This window comes from Coturnix japonica, chromosome Z, assembly GCF_054131305.1.
Source record: "Coturnix japonica strain WE chromosome Z, WE-NBRP24, whole genome shotgun sequence".
In the NCBI taxonomy this organism is placed as follows: Eukaryota; Metazoa; Chordata; class Aves; order Galliformes; family Phasianidae; genus Coturnix; species Coturnix japonica.
In genome coordinates, this window is record NC_140702.1 from 62,458,601 (window position 1) to 62,478,752 (window position 20,152).

Here is a 20,152-nt window from a genome sequence, read left to right on the forward strand (position 1 = left end):
GGCACAGAAAGCCATAAAATGGCCTTGCTGGCAGAAATGCTGGCAGCCCAGCTCAATGCAGGGACAGATCAAAGAATGAAATAATACAATTGTGGGGACCCAGTTATGTACAGAGGGACCATAAAGTACCTAAGCAAGCAAATAAAAATGCTCATGCTGTTCCAACTCGACTTTGTCCCCAGTGCAGGAGGGGGCTCCTCTGGGCAAGAGAATGCTCATCCAAACTCCCTGTTGCTGCACAGCCCTGTGATCTGCTGGGAAACAGGAAGAAACGTGCAAGACCGCATGCTGTGACAACAAATACAGTCCTGAATCAGCAAGCCACTGCCGGGCCAGCTCACTCAGACCAGCCACTGCTGGCAGTGCAGGAGTGGATTTGACCACTGCCCAGTCAGTGCCGCTGACTGACAGCACCATGACTCTCATTGCAGCAGGTTTAGAAGTGATGTGAGAACTTGTAATAAACAATTTGGATCATTCACATCTGAGTCCATGCATCAGACACTGCATTAGTGGGCTCCACTTATATTTTGTTGTTATAACAATGAGATGTTGTTTGTAATAACATAGGAGAAAGAGTGCAGCCTTCTTAATATTGCTAGGAACTAAGGCCTATAATGCTCTAAATTTTCTTCAGAATTTGACATGTAATCCATTCTGTCAACAACTAAGGAACAGTTTGGGAAATTATTTTTAGCAATTTTGTCAAATATCTCCATTCTTACCATACACTTCTCTCATACTCAAGAAATACTGGTAGACTATTTCAGGTTTTTTGCTCCAGTATTTGCAGCTGTAACCTGTTTCACGTGCAAGTGAGCAGCATTAAATTCTTGCAGCCAAACATTTGCATTTCTTCAGCTTTTATCAACTAGTCGTGATTCTCTCATGGTTTCTTCCTTGAGTGTTTCTCAGATGAGAGTCTACCTTCTGTGAGAGTATTTTCAAAATACAATGTCTACCCCTCTTCTCTTCTGCTGTTGGAGATGGAATAAAATGTCATACCGTAAAAAGTTTATATAAACATCAAATACCTTGTAGTGTCAGTACTTTGAAAGCTGAGGCTTCACTGGATTACAAAATTAATATTCAAGTACATTAGCACCATGCTTGTACTTGCTAATAGCTCTGAACTTCTGCTTTTCCTTAAGGATAGGGGATGCCATTTACAATTATGCAGAACAGAAGGAAATCACATGGGTACAGATGGGAACAAAGCCTGATGCTTGTTCTTTTCCTCCCCCAATGCAATGTGTGCCTGAGGATTTGTTAGGAACTGACGGGCCCTGCTGCAGAAGACAGGAGGTTCTGCTGCAGAGCTCAAAACTAGAAAAAGAGAAACTACCAATTTTCTTCACTTTCTATTCTTTTTTCCAGTTACAAGGACAAAACAAACAAACAAAAAGACCATAACAATGTAATTGAAGCACTGAACATGAGCTGTAATAAAAAGTAGAATTTCTGTCTTTAGACAGTATCCAAAGGGAGTTTAGATAACATCCTCGAGTTCAGAAGTTGGCATCTTTACACATTAACAGGGGATTACTGAGGACTACTAATACCTTTTTGTCCTGCATCATATAACATCTTTTATATGTTTGCGCATGTTAAAGAGTTTACATGTCATGTAGTGCTGGCTGAAAGCATCTCATTTTCTCATACACGATCCTCATGAAAATGCTTGAAATTCAAATTCTAAATTACTCAAAAATCATTAGTTTTATTTTCCTTGCTTTCCTTTCCTTTTGCTCCCACAGCACTCAACCCGGAAGGATTATCTCGCACCGCCGGAGCCCGAGTAGCAGAAATGGTTGGCGGGGGCGGAAAGCGGCAATAGAGGAATAGTGTCTGAGTTCCGGGGGCCGGCTGCGTGCCGGAGCTCCTCCTCGCCGGAGGCCCCGTCCAACACCATGCGCAGACTCGGCTCTTGGCTCAAGATGGCGGCGGCAGATAAACAGAAGCACGAGCACGGTCGAGTGAAGATTGGGCACTACATCCTGGGTGACACGCTGGGAGTCGGCACTTTTGGCAAAGTTAAGGGTGAGCTGTTGTGCCGTCTATTCCATTTGGGTCGGGGCTGGGGCAGGTTTCCCGCTGGGACTCTCGCTGGGGTCGTACGGGGGCTGCCGGGGCCCCGGCCGGAGGCTGGGCACTGTCAGGCGGAGAGCCGGGCGCTGTGTCGCGGGGTGCCGCAGGGCTGAGGGCTGGGCTGGGCTGCGGGTCCCGGCTCGTATGGCCGCGTTTGGTAGCTCTGGCTGTGAGGGGCGGCCTGGCCATGGAGGCGGCAGCGGGCATGGCTGGGGCGGGGCGGGGCGGCTCTCCGGACGGGGGATTTCTCTTCCGCGTTGGCAGACATCGTTCCTGGAGAATTCCTGCGTGCGAGTGTGATCGCATCTGTAACGGAGGTGGTCGACGTTAAAGCACAGCTGCCCGCGGGATTGCGTTTTGTCCCTCAAATACTTGCCGCCGTTATAAGGTCAGCGAGCTTTCTTGCTTCGCAAAGGGCAGAGCATTAAACAAAAAAATCCTGAAATTATTTGACTAACAAGCGCAGCTGCTGACACAGCTGTGTGGGAATTCTTAGTGCTGAGGCTGGTGGTAACTGAAGTTTCTCTACAGCTCTCAGCTCAGTTGGTGGTGAAAGATTATGGTATAAGAAAAAGCTTGTCCCGTTTTTATTCAGCTAGGATTTTCCTGGAGTTTGTGTGATGTGGGTGGCTTTGCCATGACTTCAGTTGATGCGGAGCTCATTTCCTTCATAGTATCTGCTATGATACCATGTTAAATCAGGTTAAACCATGACAGTCTTCTTGGAAGAGGGTGTTTAATGGCAGTGACAATCCCAAAAATCAGCTGGAAAAGCAGATTTGTGAGTAACTATCAAAGGTTTCCCACTGTTCAGCAAGCTGTCAAATTAATTCACCTTTTCACTTGGTGTTTTAATATCACAGATTGTTGTTGCTGATCTGATGTTTTGCCCATGTAACTCTTAATTTGGCTCTATAATCCTGACTTAATTACTGACTTAGTTCATCTGTCTATCTCTCAGATAGGCATTCATAGAGAAGACAACTGGTTCTAGCATTCTTTTTTGCCTTTCATGTCCAGGCAAAGCAAAAGTATCACTGACATGAAAGGTGAAAAAGACTGCTGGAAGTAAATGAGTTTTGTGAAGTACATTCTCACTTCAATTGTACAAGCATTTGGCATATAACACTTATTCTGACCTCAGTGACTTTGGATGTTGGGCAAAGCTCTTTACAGAGGGAGTGCTGAGAGCAGGCTGGAACAGGCTGCTCAGGTTGGTGGTGGGTGCTCCATTCTTGAAGGTGAACATCTTCAGACCCAGGTTGGGTGGAGCATCTAGTTCCAGACCTGGAGGAGGTTGGTGGCCCTGCCTGTGGCAGAGAGGTTGGAACTTGATCCTTAGGGTCCCTTTTGACCCAATCCATTCCATGATTACTATTATAGTGTTGCCTTTTGAAAAAAAATGGTCATACCTTCTGCTGAATCCAAAAGCAGAATTTTATTTCCAAGTGTTTCAGATGGTTAAATTTCATGAAAAGAGGAATAGTCAGACTTCTGGTAATTTTTAGTGATACTGAGTATACTGTTTGTGATTTGAAATACAAAATGTTTGTCCAGGCCTTGAAAACAAGGCTAAGAACTGTGATCTGCAAAAATGATTTAAACAGGCCTTGATGAAATGTGGAGGGGAATAGTGAATGTAAGTTTGCTCTCTGATGTCTTTGCACAGCATTAGCTGCTGTTTTTGCTGTTTTAATTAATTAATTTTTCCCAAGTTAGTAACGATATTATCTTAATTTTAAAGAGTGCTGCTCTCTACTGAGCCTTGGCTTGGATTGTTTGTTTCTGTCAGTGTATTTGTTTACATGTAGTCATAGAATCATTAAAGTTGGAAAAGACCACTAAAATAATCTAGTCCAGCCATCAAATGGGGCAACATAAGAGTCTGCTCCTGCCACTAAATTTCACCTTCTGTGGTCTCCTGCGTCAAAGATCTTGTAAGTCTAATGCTTGTGGTATGGCCAAGTGAGGGCCACCCTGCAAATGCCAGGTCTGCTAGACTGAGGCTGTATAACTTCATGTGATTTAATAAAGCTCAGGGTTTAGTGAGAGCCCCCTCTGCACTGCACAGCTGTATATTTCTGTTGCTTGTACCTCCAACTGCCTTCCCATTGCAGAGGGCATCCAAAGAGATGCCTCCTCAGTGTGTCCATAACTGGTACCTACATCTCATAAGGATGTCATATTTCCTGTGGTTTGGGGTTGTTTTTGCCAGTTTAAGGCTTGAATTTAGACAAATGTTTCTGCACTTAAGCAATTGAAATTGTTGCTGAGGTTGTTGCAACTGTGTCTTTGAAAACTTGCTGCTGTGCCTTCAAGTTTCAATATGACTATGCAATTTGTATTAGTGATAGAACATGAGGAAATGGTATCAGGTTGCACTGAGGAGGTTTGTATAGGATATCACGAAGAATTCCTTCCTTGAGAGAGTGGGCAAGCATCAGAAAGGGTTGCTCCGGTGGAGATCCCATCCTTGCAGGTATTTAAGTGGATGTGCCACTAAGGGACACAGTTTAGTGATGGGACTTGATAGGTCATGTTGATAGTTGGATCTGGTGATCTTGAAGTTTTTTTTTTTTTTCTAGACTAAATGATTATCAACCTAGAGTATTATCAAAGAATAAAGAGGGGTATTTTAGCTGTACAAAGGGAACTTTCTATGCAGTGCTTTTACTTTCTAAGACTGGTAGAGTACTAAAATGATTAACTTGATTAATTTAAATATATTTCTGGATTGTAAGCCATCCCTTTTGTAGATAAAACTTATGCTAAGAGGTAATACAGAGTAGCTTACAGAAAGATAACACTGGCTTCTTGGTTTTCTATGGGCTGTACATGATGTTATCATCTGAGGTCTTGCTTTCAGCTCCATTCTTGTGTTGAAGAATAGTCAGCAGTCGCAATATACTTCAAACTGCTCCATCTTAAGGTTAGTTTGTTCTTAAGGCATGCAGATATCTGACTGCTTCTTTGTGGAATTATGGATTAATTCTCATGTGAGGCACATGCAGAATAATGTTGCAAAGGTACTTTACCGTTGTGAAATACAACAACAGATCTTTTAAAATTCACAACTTTTAAGGGATGTAGAAACACTTGCATTTGCTGTTACATTAGACAACAAAGTGAATATTACTTTTGTCTGGGAAAAATGATTTTTTCTGAGCAGAGTGCTGTTTAGTATTTAAAGCACAAGATCTGTTGTGGTTGTCTGGTGCTGTGTATACTCTGGATTTGCAAGTCAGTCTTATTTTATGAAGGGGATTATTGGAAACTCCAGTCTTAAAGCTAGATTTCATATAACCTTAAACTTGAGGGGGTGGGGGGGAAGTGCAGAGGGGCAGAAACTACTGAAGAAATATGTAGTATATCTGTGATCTGTTATGGCATTTTGCTGGGAACTTTGTTGTGGTCTTTTCCAAAAGCACCTGCAAACTTAAGGAATTTAAGAGATGTAACAGTCTAGAGGACATTTTACGCTACCAACTTCCTCTACAACAAAAATTCTTCTAGAAGTGGGAAGAAACTTAGAAATGTAAGAGATTGCGTGCTGTAGTTAACACTGGATTCTATTTTGTGCATTTTTTCTATGTTTTGCCATTTATACAATGAAGCTCTGGTGTGATATACCTCCTTACTATGTGAAGGTGAAACTACTACAACTGCAATATCAAGATTGGATACTCTTAGCAATAATTCCAATTGCTGAAACACGCTTCTTGAGGGAAAGGAAGCTGTCATGTTATACTAAGAGCAATGTTTGCTGACTGAGTAGAAAAGCTGCAGGGAGAGCATGCCTGAGAGGATTATCAAGTGAGCTCAGATTGACTCATACAGAGAAATGAAATTGTCTTCTTCCTTAACAGTAATGCAGTGTTTTGGGATACAAAAATGTTTTGCTTTGAAAAAGTGTATTCATGCTGCAGTAGTTCCAAGTGTGAGACCCAAGGTTTTAATTCATCTTCTCTCAGTAGAACTTAGAGATTTATTTGGGGTACAGAAGAAATCATGTACTGTGGGGTCTTCAACCTCCCTGAAGATAATGGGAATTTGCGGAACATTTAGTATTTTAATTGTAGTATTTCTTGGCTATATTTGAAGTGACCTATTGAATGTTCTTTATGGAGCAATTGAAAAATCTGACTAAATTCTTTTTTGTTTTTTGTAGTTGGCAAACATGAGTTAACTGGACATAAAGTTGCAGTGAAGATCCTGAATCGACAGAAGATTCGCAGCCTTGACGTTGTAGGAAAAATTCGAAGGGAGATTCAGAACCTCAAACTCTTCAGACATCCTCATATAATTAAGCTGTAAGTTCTATTTGCTATGATCAGATCTATTCAAGCAATAATCTCTTGCTTTCACTTCAATGTGTCCAAAAGGCAGTAGTATTGGCAGGAGCTTCTTAGGAATCTAACCAGCTTTGAAGAAGCAGTATTCCGTTTTCAGTGTCCTCTGTAATGCATTTTCATAAAACTGATCTGCGCTGGGGGACAGAGAGGTGTGCTTTACTGTTCTTTTTCTTTTTTTCTTTTTCTTTTTTTTTTTTTTTTTGGGGGGGGGAGGGGGGGGAGCTTGGCAGGGGGCTCCTAACAAATTAAGAAGGTTGTAAAATGTATTTCTATCGAAAATTACTGCATTTTTTTCCCCTCAGTATTACTTAACAGCATGCTGATCATTTAACTGTGATTTCTCTATTGTAGATGGCTCTGAAAAATTTTTCTGAATTAAGGATGTACAGTCTGTTAAGTGTAATCTGATATTTCAGAATTCTTTATGTAGCTGTTACTACTTGTCTAGTATGCTAAAAAGTTGTTGCCTGCCTGTCTGTTAGGCAATGAATAGCTCATCAATAGAGTTCAGAGTGCAACTAAATATGTCCTAGACTAGACACTTTGTAATTTATTTTCTAAGACCAGATTTAAGTGCCGTTGATTTTTGGCACTGCTTATGCATATACTAGGGCACATACAGAGAGCAGATGATTATCATTCTTAGTTATGGAGTGGCAGTTTATTTTTTGTATTCTTGGACTTGTATTAGGATCATGATAGATTCCCATCTTCTACATTCCTGTAGGTTTAAGAGTTTAAGAACAAGTCCAAGGCTCCTAACTGCAGCCAAAACAAACAGTCGATGTACCAGCCAAGATACAAGGCAGTATAAGGAATCTGTACTTCTAGTACTGTTAAGCTTTTAAGTCAGCTTAACAGTTTTCAAGTAAACAATTTCTCAGTGAAGAGTGACTTTTCAGCTGTTTGACCTGAATTTCCAAAGCTGAAGGGTTATTATCCACTGTAAAAATGCCATTTGGGCTATAATTGATACTATTGTGCTGACTTGCTGGTAACTTAGGGTACTGCTGCTTATGCTCTTAGGAAATAGACCAGGGAACTTGTGGGTTGAAAGTAAACAGTTTTCTTTAGGTTAACGACAAATAAGACAATTTCTGATTCGGAACACTTTATTAAAAACTTTGTAAGAAGATTTACCAGTATTACAACTTCAGGTCTGTCTTAGCAACATTTTTCTAATGTTGCATGGTGCTTTAATTTAAAAACCTTCGAAGCATCCCTTCCCTGTTCTTCAGCAATAGAATGTGTTGTGTTTTCTTCTGTAAAAATTATTCTTCCTGTGTTCATTCATCCACTCTGTGGAGTTTGGTCTTACTTATGTTATTGGTATGTAAGTATTGTGTTCTGCAGTTGCCTTTTCTCTGAATAGAAAAATGAATAGACTGTAGAGAAGTATGGTTGCATCTTCCAAGAGATGCAGACTGGCTTATTTTCAGAGATGATGACAGGGTTATCTTCCAGCATTTTTTACAGCCTCTCCACCCAAAAGTGGAAATCACTGTGGAAATCTCAACTATGAACTGTTGTTCATGATTGTCTGAAGCATAAAGCTGATTGTTTTCACAACTATTGGGAAAATCATGAAAGGGAATGTTAGAAGTGAGATTGCACTGTAACTTCTTACTAAAAGTATTAAAATATCATTTCTTTACTAGTGAGACTTGGTCAGGGTTTCAGAATTTCTTGGTGGGGAAACAAATTTTCTCCTAGCCTTTACAACAGCAGCATCCCTAAGTAAAAAGTAAGGAAGCAGCTTCTAAGAAAATGTTATTGCACTGATTGTAAATTGACTGATAAAACCAGTACTGTGGGAAGAATTACACAGAAATGTATTTTAAAGTATTTAGGTGTAACCAACCTCTTACAACTCTTAGGTGTCAACCTCTCATGCTGAGTACTCAGACTAATATATACCTTTCTCTGTCAGGTACCAGGTCATCAGTACCCCAACTGACATTTTCATGGTGATGGAATATGTTTCTGGAGGAGAGCTGTTTGATTATATCTGTAAGAATGGAAGGGTAAGAAGCAGTTCAACTCTATAAGTCAATGACTTGCATTCCATTATTGCTTTTGCAACATTCCTCTTAAATGAAGGTTTATTTTTTATGTATTTAGCATTATTTTTGTTAGCAGTTAAAATAAAGATATTTTATGGTTTCATCTTGCTAATTTGCTTGGTTTCTGAGCACATAAACATGATCTTCATATATATCCATCACACAGGTTTTTTTTTTTTCTTCCTGTTTATTGAAGCATTACTTCCATTACTGGGAAGCTGTTATACTGTCGTTATTGCCCTCTTTCACTGGTTTCTCTTAATTCTCTAATTGTCCCTCGTGGCAAGCTAGATAGCTTATTCTAACAAATAACTAAAAGCATCCTGGCTAACAGTGACAAAGTGTAAGAGATGTTCATAGGAATGCCCAAATAAGCCTGCTCTTTGAACAAAGCTGCCTATAGGAGCATAAATTTTATCTAAATTTTACTGCCTCTCATGACTGTCAGCAGCTTTTGTCTTATTTAAATCTGATTATGTACTTAATTAACAAAGTACCTTGGTATTCCAGTTAGACAGAATTAAAGTTTGGGTTGATAATGTTTCTGACTGAGCATATAATGTTTCCAAAGAATGTTTGACAAACATCAGTGACTACTGAGTAGGTGGATTTTGTTTTATCTTACTCATTTCATAGCTGTGGCAGAAGCAAAATGACGTAAGCTGTGAAATTTTCTTCCACAAAGATGTGCTGTATAAAGTATCAAAACTATAAATGATAGCTTTAGGTCATTGGAAAATTTTCTGTAATTGATGGAAAAGCCATCTTCCACTGTCTTGTTTAAAATTCTTGTTTTAGCTTGATGAGAAGGAAAGTAGACGTCTGTTCCAGCAAATCCTTTCTGGTGTGGATTACTGTCACAGGCACATGGTAGTTCATAGAGATCTAAAGCCTGAAAATGTGTTGCTTGATGCACACATGAATGCCAAGATAGCTGACTTTGGTAAGTGTTAATTTTTTTATATCCTAGATACATTTTTGTGTTATTTAGGGTTTATTGGTATGGAATATTCTTAATGTTTGGTTAATTGAATATCCTGTATGGTATGATAAAATGTGTGAAGAGCATGAATGCAAGAGAAAATATTGTTCTTGAATATCTGTGTTATTTGCTTTCCCTTTTGCTTTCTTTTTCACGTCACGTATTTTTTGTCACTGCCTTCTTTAGTCTTTCTTAACAGGATTTCTGTGAAATGAGACTTAGTTAGCAAGTGGTAAGGTGGGAAACTGAGTTAGTGGATATTTAACACTCTTCGAAGTACAGTGCAAGGACATTTATTTATATTTAAGAAGCATATTCCTTAGTAAAATGTGAATTCCAAAGATGTGATTGGGGAAGAAAAATGTAGTTAGTGTAAAAGTAAAATATTTGGTTTTACAAACACCTGTGCTCTTTGCTACACAGGTGTCTAACTAGTCAGAGAATTTGATAGTTTGTATGAGCTGTTTCTTACACAGTTGGTAATGAGACTGGTAGCTAGTTCTGAAGCATTATCTGAATGAAGAAACCTGACTGTATGAACATAGCAAGGAATCTATACAGCTGTGTCATCACAATATATCTCCTGTTAGAAATAGTACATAGTATCTGCTCTTTGAAGGGCCTGATCAAATATACTAGGTAATAATATTCTAGGTAACATGAAATATTATATTTTGAAACACTGGTTTTCAAATATGTACACACTGTGAATCCTAGAAATTTCTTGCATAGAAATTGTTTGTGATGCATTTACTTGATGAAGAAATAGAACAGCAACTTAAAACAAAACAAAACAAAAAACCAACCTCTTTCCATTACTGAAGTATCTGCAAAAGCATAGTACTCACTAAATCGTGACTTGCTTATTAAATGAGAACATAATACTAGTTTCATATATAGCAGAGTCAGAGTTGGTCAAGCTTTGTACTTCTATCCCCTGGCCTGTTCCTGGTAAGAGGGACTTACCTCTTTGAATTGAGCTCTCAGGACTGCAGTAATCTTGACAGTGAGGCTTGCATTGAGGAAACAGGAAAATATTCTCCACGGCTATTTCAGAAGTGGTAACTTTTGTCTGGTGATTTATGATAAACAAAGTAGGATATGGGGTATAGGATTATCTGGTATTCTCATGTGTGAAAACTTCAGTGATTCCACAGAAATGTGTGTACCAGCTGAGATAAACTCTTTAACTTTAGTCAAATTACTAGTGATTTGTTCTAGATGGTATATGCTGTATGAAGACATTTCGTCCTCTGAATTTTTAGTGGTTACTCTTCTGCACTTTCAGGTCTATCAAATATGATGTCTGATGGAGAATTTCTAAGAACAAGCTGTGGGTCCCCTAACTATGCTGCACCAGAAGTAATATCAGGAAGGTAGGGTTTTTTTGTTGTTGGATACACATGTGCATGTACTTCAGTTACTTTGCTGCTTTATTCTAAAGGCTACAGAATTCTTTATCAGCTTGATGTGAAGAAACTATGCTGAGCTGGTCATTGCCTTAATAATTTTTCAAAAATGTATAAGACTTCTCTGGATTAGCCTTGAATAGCTTTTGTAAATTGGAGGTGATGTCTAATGCCCCAAATCTAGGATGTGCAGTGTGCCTAATGTAGCAAGAAGAGGTATTGATTGAATTAGAGGTGATGTCTTCTGTGAAGTTGAGTGGCTGTGAAATGTCTGCTGCAGGATGGATATTCAGCCTATTCAGTTACAGTATTTTCAGATTAGTTGTTGCTAAGACTGTGTAATTATTATAAGAAAGAGTGGTGTGTTCTAAGGTTTTTTTTTTGTTTGTTTTTTTGTTTTGTTTTTTTTAAATAGTAAACACAAATCACTAATAGTTAACCTTTTCCCAGGTTATATGCAGGCCCAGAAGTAGATATTTGGAGCAGTGGGGTTATTCTCTATGCGTTGCTATGCGGAACGCTTCCATTTGATGATGATCACGTGCCAACGCTTTTTAAGAAGATATGTGATGGTATCTTTTATACCCCTCAGTACCTGAATCCATCTGTCATTAGTCTTCTGAAACATATGCTGCAAGTGGATCCAATGAAGAGAGCAACAATCCGAGACATTAGGTAAAATTCTGATGTCTGTTCAAAGAATGCTACAAATTATTATCTTAGCGCATATAAGCAGTATGGAGAAACTAGTCAGACAACTTATCCTTGTTTTACAGTATGAAAGGAAAAAGTCAGCTTTTGGTTATTTGGCTTCTGGTGGTTCTCATCTCCCTGGACAAAGAAGTGTCTATTGGAGGCTACAGTAAAAGATATACTTTATAGGAATTTTGAGAAATTTGAATTAGGACTGTGTTTATAAAGTTGCTGCAGAATGACGTGCAAAACTCCACAGCACTATTGCTTTCTGGACAAAGAACTTCTTGGCTTGTTTCTGTGCTTTAAATATCTGAGGAGACATTACAGATCTTCTTCAGCGTAACTACTGTTTAATTCATGTTTCTGGAGACTGTGAAAAAGACACGGTGTCTTACAGATGGAATATTCATCTTAACACTTCTTATTCTGGCTTCAAAGGCCTGGCATGAGAATGTGTAAGACTGACATTTACAACACAGAATTTTGGTGAGCTAAAGCTACAAATGTATTTGAATACGGAGCCCACAAAAGCTGTGATTTTTGAAGTGGGTGTTTGCTTTGGCAAATATGGAATGTGTAAAGCAAAGACTTGGTATCTGGTAAGCTGCTTGAAGAAGCACAGCTTTAGGTTTTTCTGCTTCCTTTTTGAGAAGCTCTAAGAAGAGCACTGACATACTATCTTAGTGAAGAGGCTGATCAGAAAACAAAAGCAATGAGAACTAAGAGCTGTACGACTTGAGTGGATAGGATCTTAGCTAATGTAAGTCATCTAAAGTCTAGGGGAAGTATTGGAAAAGATGTTGAAAAATTTTGGTTGCAGAACATGGATGGATTTTGAATCCTTAACAGTTCTGTACTCAGCCTTAAGACATCATGTCAGTTTAAAGGGCGATCTGACTCTCATTAACTGAATACCTTAATTTTTTCATGGCCAAATGTGTGCATGTGCAAGAGGAGAGGCTCATTTTAAAGAGCAGTAATAATATTCTAGGCACATTTACCCAGCTGGGGCAGTGCTTTTTAGTGGCATAGGAAAAGCTTTCTCCCATACTGAAGTGGTCATTACTGATGAAAGTCTGTTTAGTGTGTGAAGCATAAGAATTTCAGCTGAAATATTCTTAAATAACCATCCATTTAATATGCACAACAAGTTGATGAGTTACAATAAGGTGTTTTTGGAGCTCAGATAGTTGCAACACTTCTAAGAAAGAAGGTGTAGGTTTTTATTTATTTTTTATTTTTTAATCCTGAATGCGTAACAAAACGTTGTGAAGCCATTAATGCTTGCTTTTTATTTTATAGAATTTTTCAGTTACTTTAGTGTGTGGGTTGTTTTGTTGGAAGTGCATAGAAGGGACACTTGGGCTGACAGTTGTGATTTCTTTGTGTATGCATGAAATATAACTTAAAGAATCTATTGCCAAGAAGGTTTGCTCCACATACAGACTTAGACTTTGCTATTTTTAAATCTAGGGAACACGAGTGGTTTAAGCAGGACCTTCCCAAATACTTGTTTCCCGAAGACCCTTCATATAGCTCTACCATGATTGATGATGAAGCCTTAAAAGAAGTATGTGAGAAGTTTGAATGTACTGAAGAGGAAGTGCTAAGTTGTCTGTATAGCCGAAATCATCAGGATCCTTTAGCAGTTGCTTATCACCTCATTATAGATAATAGAAGAATAATGAACGAGGCCAAAGACTTCTACCTGGCTACTAGCCCGCCAGATTCTTTTCTTGATGATCACCATCTGTCTCGCCCTCATCCTGAGAGAGTGCCATTCTTAGTAGCTGAAGCACCGCGGCCTCGCCATACTCTTGATGAGCTGAATCCACAGAAATCAAAACACCAAGGTGTAAGAAGAGCAAAGTGGCATCTGGGGATACGGAGTCAGAGTCGACCAAATGATATAATGGCTGAAGTTTGTCGAGCAATTAAACAGCTGGACTATGAATGGAAGGTAAAAGCATATTACTTCTTTATTACAAGCAGCAGTAGATTTTGAGCTGTGTTGTTATATAGCCTAGAAGTCTAAAAAACTGCATCTTCCGTATATAGTCTGGTTCAGCAATAGCTATAAGTACATTAATTTAAGGACTGGTATATTAGTTCAGCAAAAAGAAATTTGTGTGCTAGTTCTAAAGCTTTCTAGTTTAGCTTTGCATAGTATGTGAACAGTCATGTTTTTCTGAATGATCCTTGCTCAATGAAGTCAAAATAGATTACTTTTACCTTTGCATCTGCCAGGTGTGAGGACTTTTTCTTGGGTTTCATATAAATTGTTTTGAGTTATAGGGTACCAAGATAGAAAGTCACTCATTTTGCCATAACAAGCAATGAAAATTTGCCAAACTGGGGGAAAACAGCTAAAGGTCAGCTAGGCAATATCAAGAGGAAACTGAAGGAAGTGGTCTGTGACCATCCTAGGTTCCCACTGTGCGGGCCCAACAGGGTTTTTAACATATATTAATGAATTCTTGGAAAATAATGAATATGTATGTGGTTTCCAGAAATGTATTGCATGTGAATGGCTTAAATGCTTAAATTTAGAACATGAACTCCAGGAGTGAGTGCTTGATTTGTCAAGTTGCCGGGTATGTATCATGAACTAAAAGGAATGCTGTTTTTCTTACACTATGTTGGAGTTAGCAAGTTTTCTTTCCTGATTTTTCTGATGACATTCCTGTGCAGGAAAGCAAGTGTGTGTGTGTGCACCAACAACTTGCTTACTGCATGAGAATGGTTTTGGAAGAGGTAATGTATGTTGAAAGAAAAAAAGTTGTGTTAACATGTCTAACCTTTCTGCTGGGGCTCTAAGGATGTGTGGGTTTTCTTTTTTTTCTTTTTTTTTTCTTTTTTTTTTTTCCTTTTGCCAGTAGGAAAAAGCAAACAAACAAACAGACAGACAAAAAAAAAAAAAAAACCCACAAAAAAACGCACCTTAAGAGGCAAGCCTGAAATCCCTTGATATTAGTAAGTTGAAATAAGAACAGTATGGTCTGCATCTCAAGCAGTTCTGGTAACTAACTCAAATCTCTTTTGTAATAGGTTGTAAATCCATACTACTTGCGTGTTCGAAGAAAGAATCCAGTGACAAGTGCATATTCTAAAATGAGTTTACAGCTGTATCAGGTGGACAGCAGAACATATTTACTGGACTTCCGTAGCATTGATGGTATGCACAGACTTGTGTTAATGGAACTATAAGGGAAACTGTTCTAAATTCCAGGTCTTAATTTACTTGTGAATAAGTAAATTAAAACTGTTACCCTTTACCAGTTAAAGCCAGATCTCAGTTTTAGTATTTCTTTGCTCCTTCCTGCTCTAGTGCTCCTGTGGTCAAATTATTAGCTGGTTCATCTCTCAAAACCCTCTTTAGCTGCATCAACTCCTCAGTTATTGGTTTGTGTGTCTCTACCAGCACTGATGCCACTGGTACTAAAAGGGGCAGCGCTATGAAGAAGCAATACTTAGGTTACTTTAACTGTCTGCTGCTGCTTAGACCCAGTGATACTTCATAAAAGGGTCTAATCTCTTTACTGTACTAACAATGTAAGAAAAATACCAGTTCAGTGGGAGGGAAGAAGACTGCCTAGAGCCACTCAGCCAAGAAAGGACAGCCTGTCTTTTCAGTCATGAAGCTGATTTGGTATTTCTTTTTGCTACAAATAACTATTAAGTATTTCTTTTATGGGACTGCAGTTTCAAGTAGATTTGACTGATGTAAAAAACAGTCCCTCCTTTACTCACTAATTTTTCCTGGACATAACTCTAAGGTACAAGTGTGAGTCTAATAACAAGCTAATGTTCAGTTTCTAAAGTAAGGTAAAAGATACTTCAGCAGACCTTGCTTCTAAGATGGAAGTATTTCTTTCTAATATGGGAGGTAAGCTTAAGTTGCTATAGATATAGTTCAAGGTGTATAAAATTCTAAAAGAAACACATCAGTTTGTTTTTCACTTTTGTAAATAGTTGCAATCAATGCACAATTAGTCTTAAGAATATTAGAAATAAAATATAAATAACCAAATACAATAAAAACAAAGTAGATGCTAGGAGAAAGTATGTACAAAATGTTTGAACTGTTATTAAGCTTAAACAGATAACTGTTGGGAGTTTAAAGATAAATGAAGTAAATCAGTTGAACTGTTAGCCACTGAAATTATTTACTGACTGAAAAATATGATGGCTGCTCATCTAATGTTGATCATATTGTGTTGAAGCACAGTTCATAGCACTGTACCAGTTTGCATAAGGATTATTGCTTCTGTTACTGCTTCTATAAGCTTTTGTTTTGTATTAACTATATATACTTCACAAGAGCTGTTTAAATGTTAACAAGGATTTTAAAAACAAGATTAAGTCTGAGGGGAAAAATGTTTTGCTGATCTTCTGGCTGGTTTGATGTGAATGACTAATTTTTTTACTCTCTACTGGCCTTTTCAGATGAAATTATTGAAACAAAGTCTGGGACTGCAACTCCACAGAGATCAGGTTCTGTGAGCAACTACAGATCATGTCAGAAAGACTCAGATGGTGATGCACAAGGAAAGTCTGCAGATACGTCACTTACCTCATCAATGACCTCTTCACTTGATTCTTCGACAGCTGACTTAACTCCAAGACCTGGCAGTCATACAATAGAATTTTTTGAGATGTGTGCAAATCTTATTAAAATACTTGCACAATAACTTTGAAGGTGGGCTTATTTCTTTTACAGCAATAAGCATGCATAAATTGTAGTCAGATGCTTCCAGTTGTAATCAATTTAAATTAAGGCGCTGAAAAAACTAGCTGCAAAATGCAATTTACCTGGGGATTTAAATCATTATGAATTAGGTATATTGCTTTGAAGCTGGAGTGAATTTTGATTTTCTGCTATCCAGTAGCTTAATACAGGTACAGGAAGTCACATGCCCCTTGGCAGTGCTTGTAACATTTTCATTGAGTGCACGTTAGTATTTATATAACATTTACATTACATGGTCCTTTTTGTCCTTCTTGTTGGTGATGCATACCTCTGGAGCACTGTAAGAAAATGTGCGCTTACAAGTTCATTGACCTAAGTATGACTTGTTGGTCACTGTCTACGTTTGTGCCTCAGTTGATCAGAACAGTTAATGTCTCCTAACAGTAAAGCGTTAAAACTGCTGTTCCTTCCCCCTTTATTCAGCAGTAAATGAGATTTTTAAACAAAGTCTGATGTGCTGTAATATGCCATTCAATAGTTGATGCACTTGAGTAAATGTTGGCAAATCCAACCAATTGGAATTTTCAGTACGTGTAAGTGCTCTGCAGCACAGTTACGAGTACAGTTCTCTGGGGATTAAGTAGAACAGTTGAAGCCACAGCAGTGCCAAGAGAGACAATGCTGAGAAGACACGCCATGCAATGGCCTGAAACAGATCACTGCTCTAAAGCACTGTGAGCAAGCTCCTGATCTGTGCAGGTTTGCTAGCTCGTACCATAGTGTAGTAGCAGCACAGCTACTGGCAGGCTGAGAATCCTTAGAAGTAAATGCATGTAGTTAAGAGCACAGCCTAGGGGTTGTTGCATGTTATTCTGCAATCTGAAATTGACACGCTTTAAAGAAAAAAAAAAGTTAATACTTAGATATGTTTGCTTACATCACATGTTAACTTACTATATGCTATGTAGAATTCACATTGCAGTTGAAACTTATCGATAGGCTTAGTTTTTCCGGACTACCCTCAAACAAATTTTACTACTTAAATTGTGGAAATTAATAGTGCTGTTTTTCCATTGAATATTTAAAGCTGAATATGACAACTAAAGTGTTAATGGTTAGGAGGTTTTGAAATGTAGATTGCAGTCACAGATAACAGTAGTCGTAACTGCAGAAGAAATGTTTAAGAAGATGACCTTAAATGCTGAATCAGATATATTTGCTGAAAAATGCTAAATATCTTGTAAGTTGGATGTACGTACCCACAGTTCCATTTTCATCTAGCACTGATGGATGTAAATGCTAATCAGTAAATTGCCATAAACCATTTTAATTTCTTATTAGGGGATTTTTCTTTTTGAGATAGACTACATGGCTTAGTTTAAAAGATTGCTCTCCCATTTAGAAACTGGAAATCAAGGCATTAATATAAACAGTGTAACCTGGACTTTGTTAGGATGGATGGGACTTCTAGCCAGTGATGAGTCTAAGATCCCATCCCTGACACGCTGCTAACCTCAGATGACAAGAACAGTATAATGCAGTCCAGTTGGCTTCAGTCCAGAAATTCCTCTGTTACAAATTTGAAGAAATTTAGATATGCTTAAGCCTCAGAAGTGCTGTAGCTCTTCTCAACTGGGCAATTGTGTGTCCTGTCTTGTATGTAGGTACAGCTTCAGTTTCTTGTCCTCAAGTAGTGTCTCGCACGGTCCCTGTAGTGCAAGGTTATATTTTGAATAGCATATATGTAGCTCAGAGTGGAAGGGTTCTCCTAGGGAAAAACTATTGTGTTTGAACTATTGAGACTGAGATGACAGTATGTGGGACCAGCTATCAATCATACTTTTAAGTCCTTTCTTCAGTCATGTAAGGAAAGGTTCTGATGTTCTGAATAAATAGGTGTGCTCATTTTGTTATCCTTTTATTTTGAAACCTAAATATTGCACTTGTACAAATGTAACAAACGCACAGATTTTTTTATTGCAGTAATTCCTTATCTGGAGTTTGTTTGGGATCACTAAAACTGCCTCTTGCATATGTTTAACTAAATATTTACTAATGGTATCTGCTCCTGGTGTAAAGGTGCGAGCAGCTCTTAATTACATACACTTCTTTTGGCCCTTCTGTGCATTATGGCAGCCGCGGATTTTACTTTGTTCTCTTGTCTGAATTTTGTTGGCACGATGCAACAGTTTTGATGGCCAAAAGTTTTGTGATAGAACCGAGGGGATTTTATAATACAGGTTTGGGGAGTGGGGAAGGGGACTGACATCCTATTTTGAATCCAGTGCAGTTGTCTGTTGTGTCACTTTCTTACGCTTTGTAGATCTTTATTCTGGAGCTGCTTTCTTCAGATGTTCCTACTGAGCTTGGAGATCTTCTTTTGCATCCCGTCAGGCTGTGAGACTGAACCTCACTGAGGAAAACAGCAGGAGTGTGAGGATGTAATTGATGTGAATACGTGAATTGGTCAAGTATGTTACTCTGCAATCCAAGCACATTCAGTTGGAGTGTGCTGAATTATTTTTCCTGTGTTCTTGCTTTATGGAAGCACAGATAAACCCAGTTATCTCTGAGCTCAGTAGGTATTGAATTAAAAAAAGAGGGGGAAAAAAAGAAGTATAATTTGGGTGCATAATGCTAAAAGCAAGAAGAAAACGTCATGTTTGTCATGGTTGTCTTGTTATGAGCGTTAACTACTAAAGTGGAAATGTTATTTTACCAGTTGATTACCATTGTAAGATTTGAAGTCATGTTCTTTTAATAAAGATGTGCCTACTTCCTATGTTGATTTTTTTTCTGACAAAGTAACGAATGCAAAAATGCTTGTTTATAACCGTGTTGACTTTTTAAAACTTTCAGAAGCTTAAAGTAAAAACGAAGTACTTAAGCATCCCGTCTGCAGGTGTGTGCTGTCTCGTGGTGTTACGCGCTGTCGTTGTAGAGGGGCTGCGAGGGGACGGGCTGGTAACTGCGGGTTGCTGGACGGCACAGCGCCGCAGCACCGCCCCGCGGCCGGACACGGCCCTTGTCGCTCCCCGTCGCTCTCAGCCCACGGCGGAACCGCTGCCGCTCCGCCCTTCCGCTTCCCGGCGGGTCAGAGGTGTGTGGGGCTTGAGGCGGCGCGGGCCGGCAGGTAGCGGGCTCTGGCTGCAGGCCGGGCCTCTGCCCGCCCCCCTTCGGGCAGCGCTCGGGGTGGTGTTCGGGCCGTGTCCGAGCCGTGGCCCTGCGGCTCCGCGGGGAGCTCGGCGTAGCGCTCCTGGGTGTGGGCCGTGCCTTACTTGCTGCTTTTGCTTGTGGTTGGTGCAGAACGCCTCGCTACCGCTTGGCGTGGAGCTGCTGGGCGGGATCTGTGTGGATGAAGGGCGTTCTGCTTCACGTTACTGCTCGAGATGAGCAAGCTGTGTTTGTTTTCCCGCACGCCGTAAATCTAGCTCTTCTAATCGCTGAAATCTGTTTTCCTCTAGTTCTCCCAATGGCTTCTTTTGGCTGGAAGAGAAAGATCGGCGAGAAGGTCTCGAGAGCCACTTCGCAGCAGTTCGAAGCGGAGGCGGCGGAGGAGAAGGGTCCGGGTGGTGATGAAGATGAGGACTGGGTGAACGCCGCCAAGAGGAGGAAGGAAGTTATCGAGGACTGCGTAAAGAAGAGCAAACAGCTGAAGGATGAGGGGGCAAGTTTGGCTGAAAATAGGAGGTACTGATGTTATCTTCTTTCTTTGACTACCTGCTACGTGTTATTTTAATCCTTTTCCTGAACATTAAGTGTTAATAGTTGCATTCACGTGTCCCGTGTTTGAAAAAAAGACCGGTCACTTGTTTTTAGACTTTGCACCTACGGTGTGATGCTGAGTAGGCTTGTTTTTGTTTTTTGGTGTT

At 39.4% G+C, this 20,152-nt stretch overlaps 2 protein-coding genes across 6 annotated transcripts in view; both read left to right on the plus strand.

Moving 5' to 3' along the window:
• Positions 1–1,725: 1,725 nt before the first annotated feature.
• PRKAA1 (protein kinase AMP-activated catalytic subunit alpha 1) lies at positions 1,726–19,964 on the plus strand. 3 transcript variants are annotated; one of them, XM_085530140.1, is made up of 10 exons: positions 1,726–2,040; positions 6,257–6,398; positions 8,371–8,464; positions 9,302–9,446; positions 10,774–10,861; positions 11,345–11,569; positions 13,064–13,550; positions 14,639–14,765; positions 16,037–16,289; positions 19,745–19,964. In XM_085530140.1, exons 1-9 carry the CDS (start codon positions 1,911–1,913, stop codon positions 16,279–16,281), a joined length of 1,683 nt encoding a protein of 560 aa, XP_085386266.1. In that variant the 5' UTR covers positions 1,726–1,910; the 3' UTR covers positions 16,282–16,289; positions 19,745–19,964. The 3 variants fall into 3 exon arrangements, with proteins under 3 accessions (XP_085386266.1, XP_085386265.1, XP_015703976.2); XM_085530139.1 differs by lacking the exon at positions 19,745–19,964 and adding an exon at positions 18,604–19,170 and having other exon boundaries at positions 1,727–2,040; XM_015848490.3 differs by lacking the exon at positions 19,745–19,964 and having other exon boundaries at positions 1,930–2,040; positions 16,037–19,170.
• The window catches only part of TTC33 (tetratricopeptide repeat domain 33), a 36,381-nt gene continuing 35,605 nt past the window's right edge, over positions 19,377–20,152 (plus strand). The window contains exons 1-2 of one of the 3 annotated variants that reach the window (XM_085530144.1): positions 19,377–19,540; positions 19,745–19,970. In XM_085530144.1, the coding sequence (XP_085386270.1) occupies positions 19,753–19,970 (218 nt within the window). In that variant the 5' untranslated portion in view covers positions 19,377–19,540; positions 19,745–19,752. Of the gene's footprint in view, positions 19,541–19,744; positions 19,971–20,152 lie in introns of those variants that run through there. The other 2 variants (XM_015848494.3, XM_085530146.1) reach the window with 2 other exon arrangements.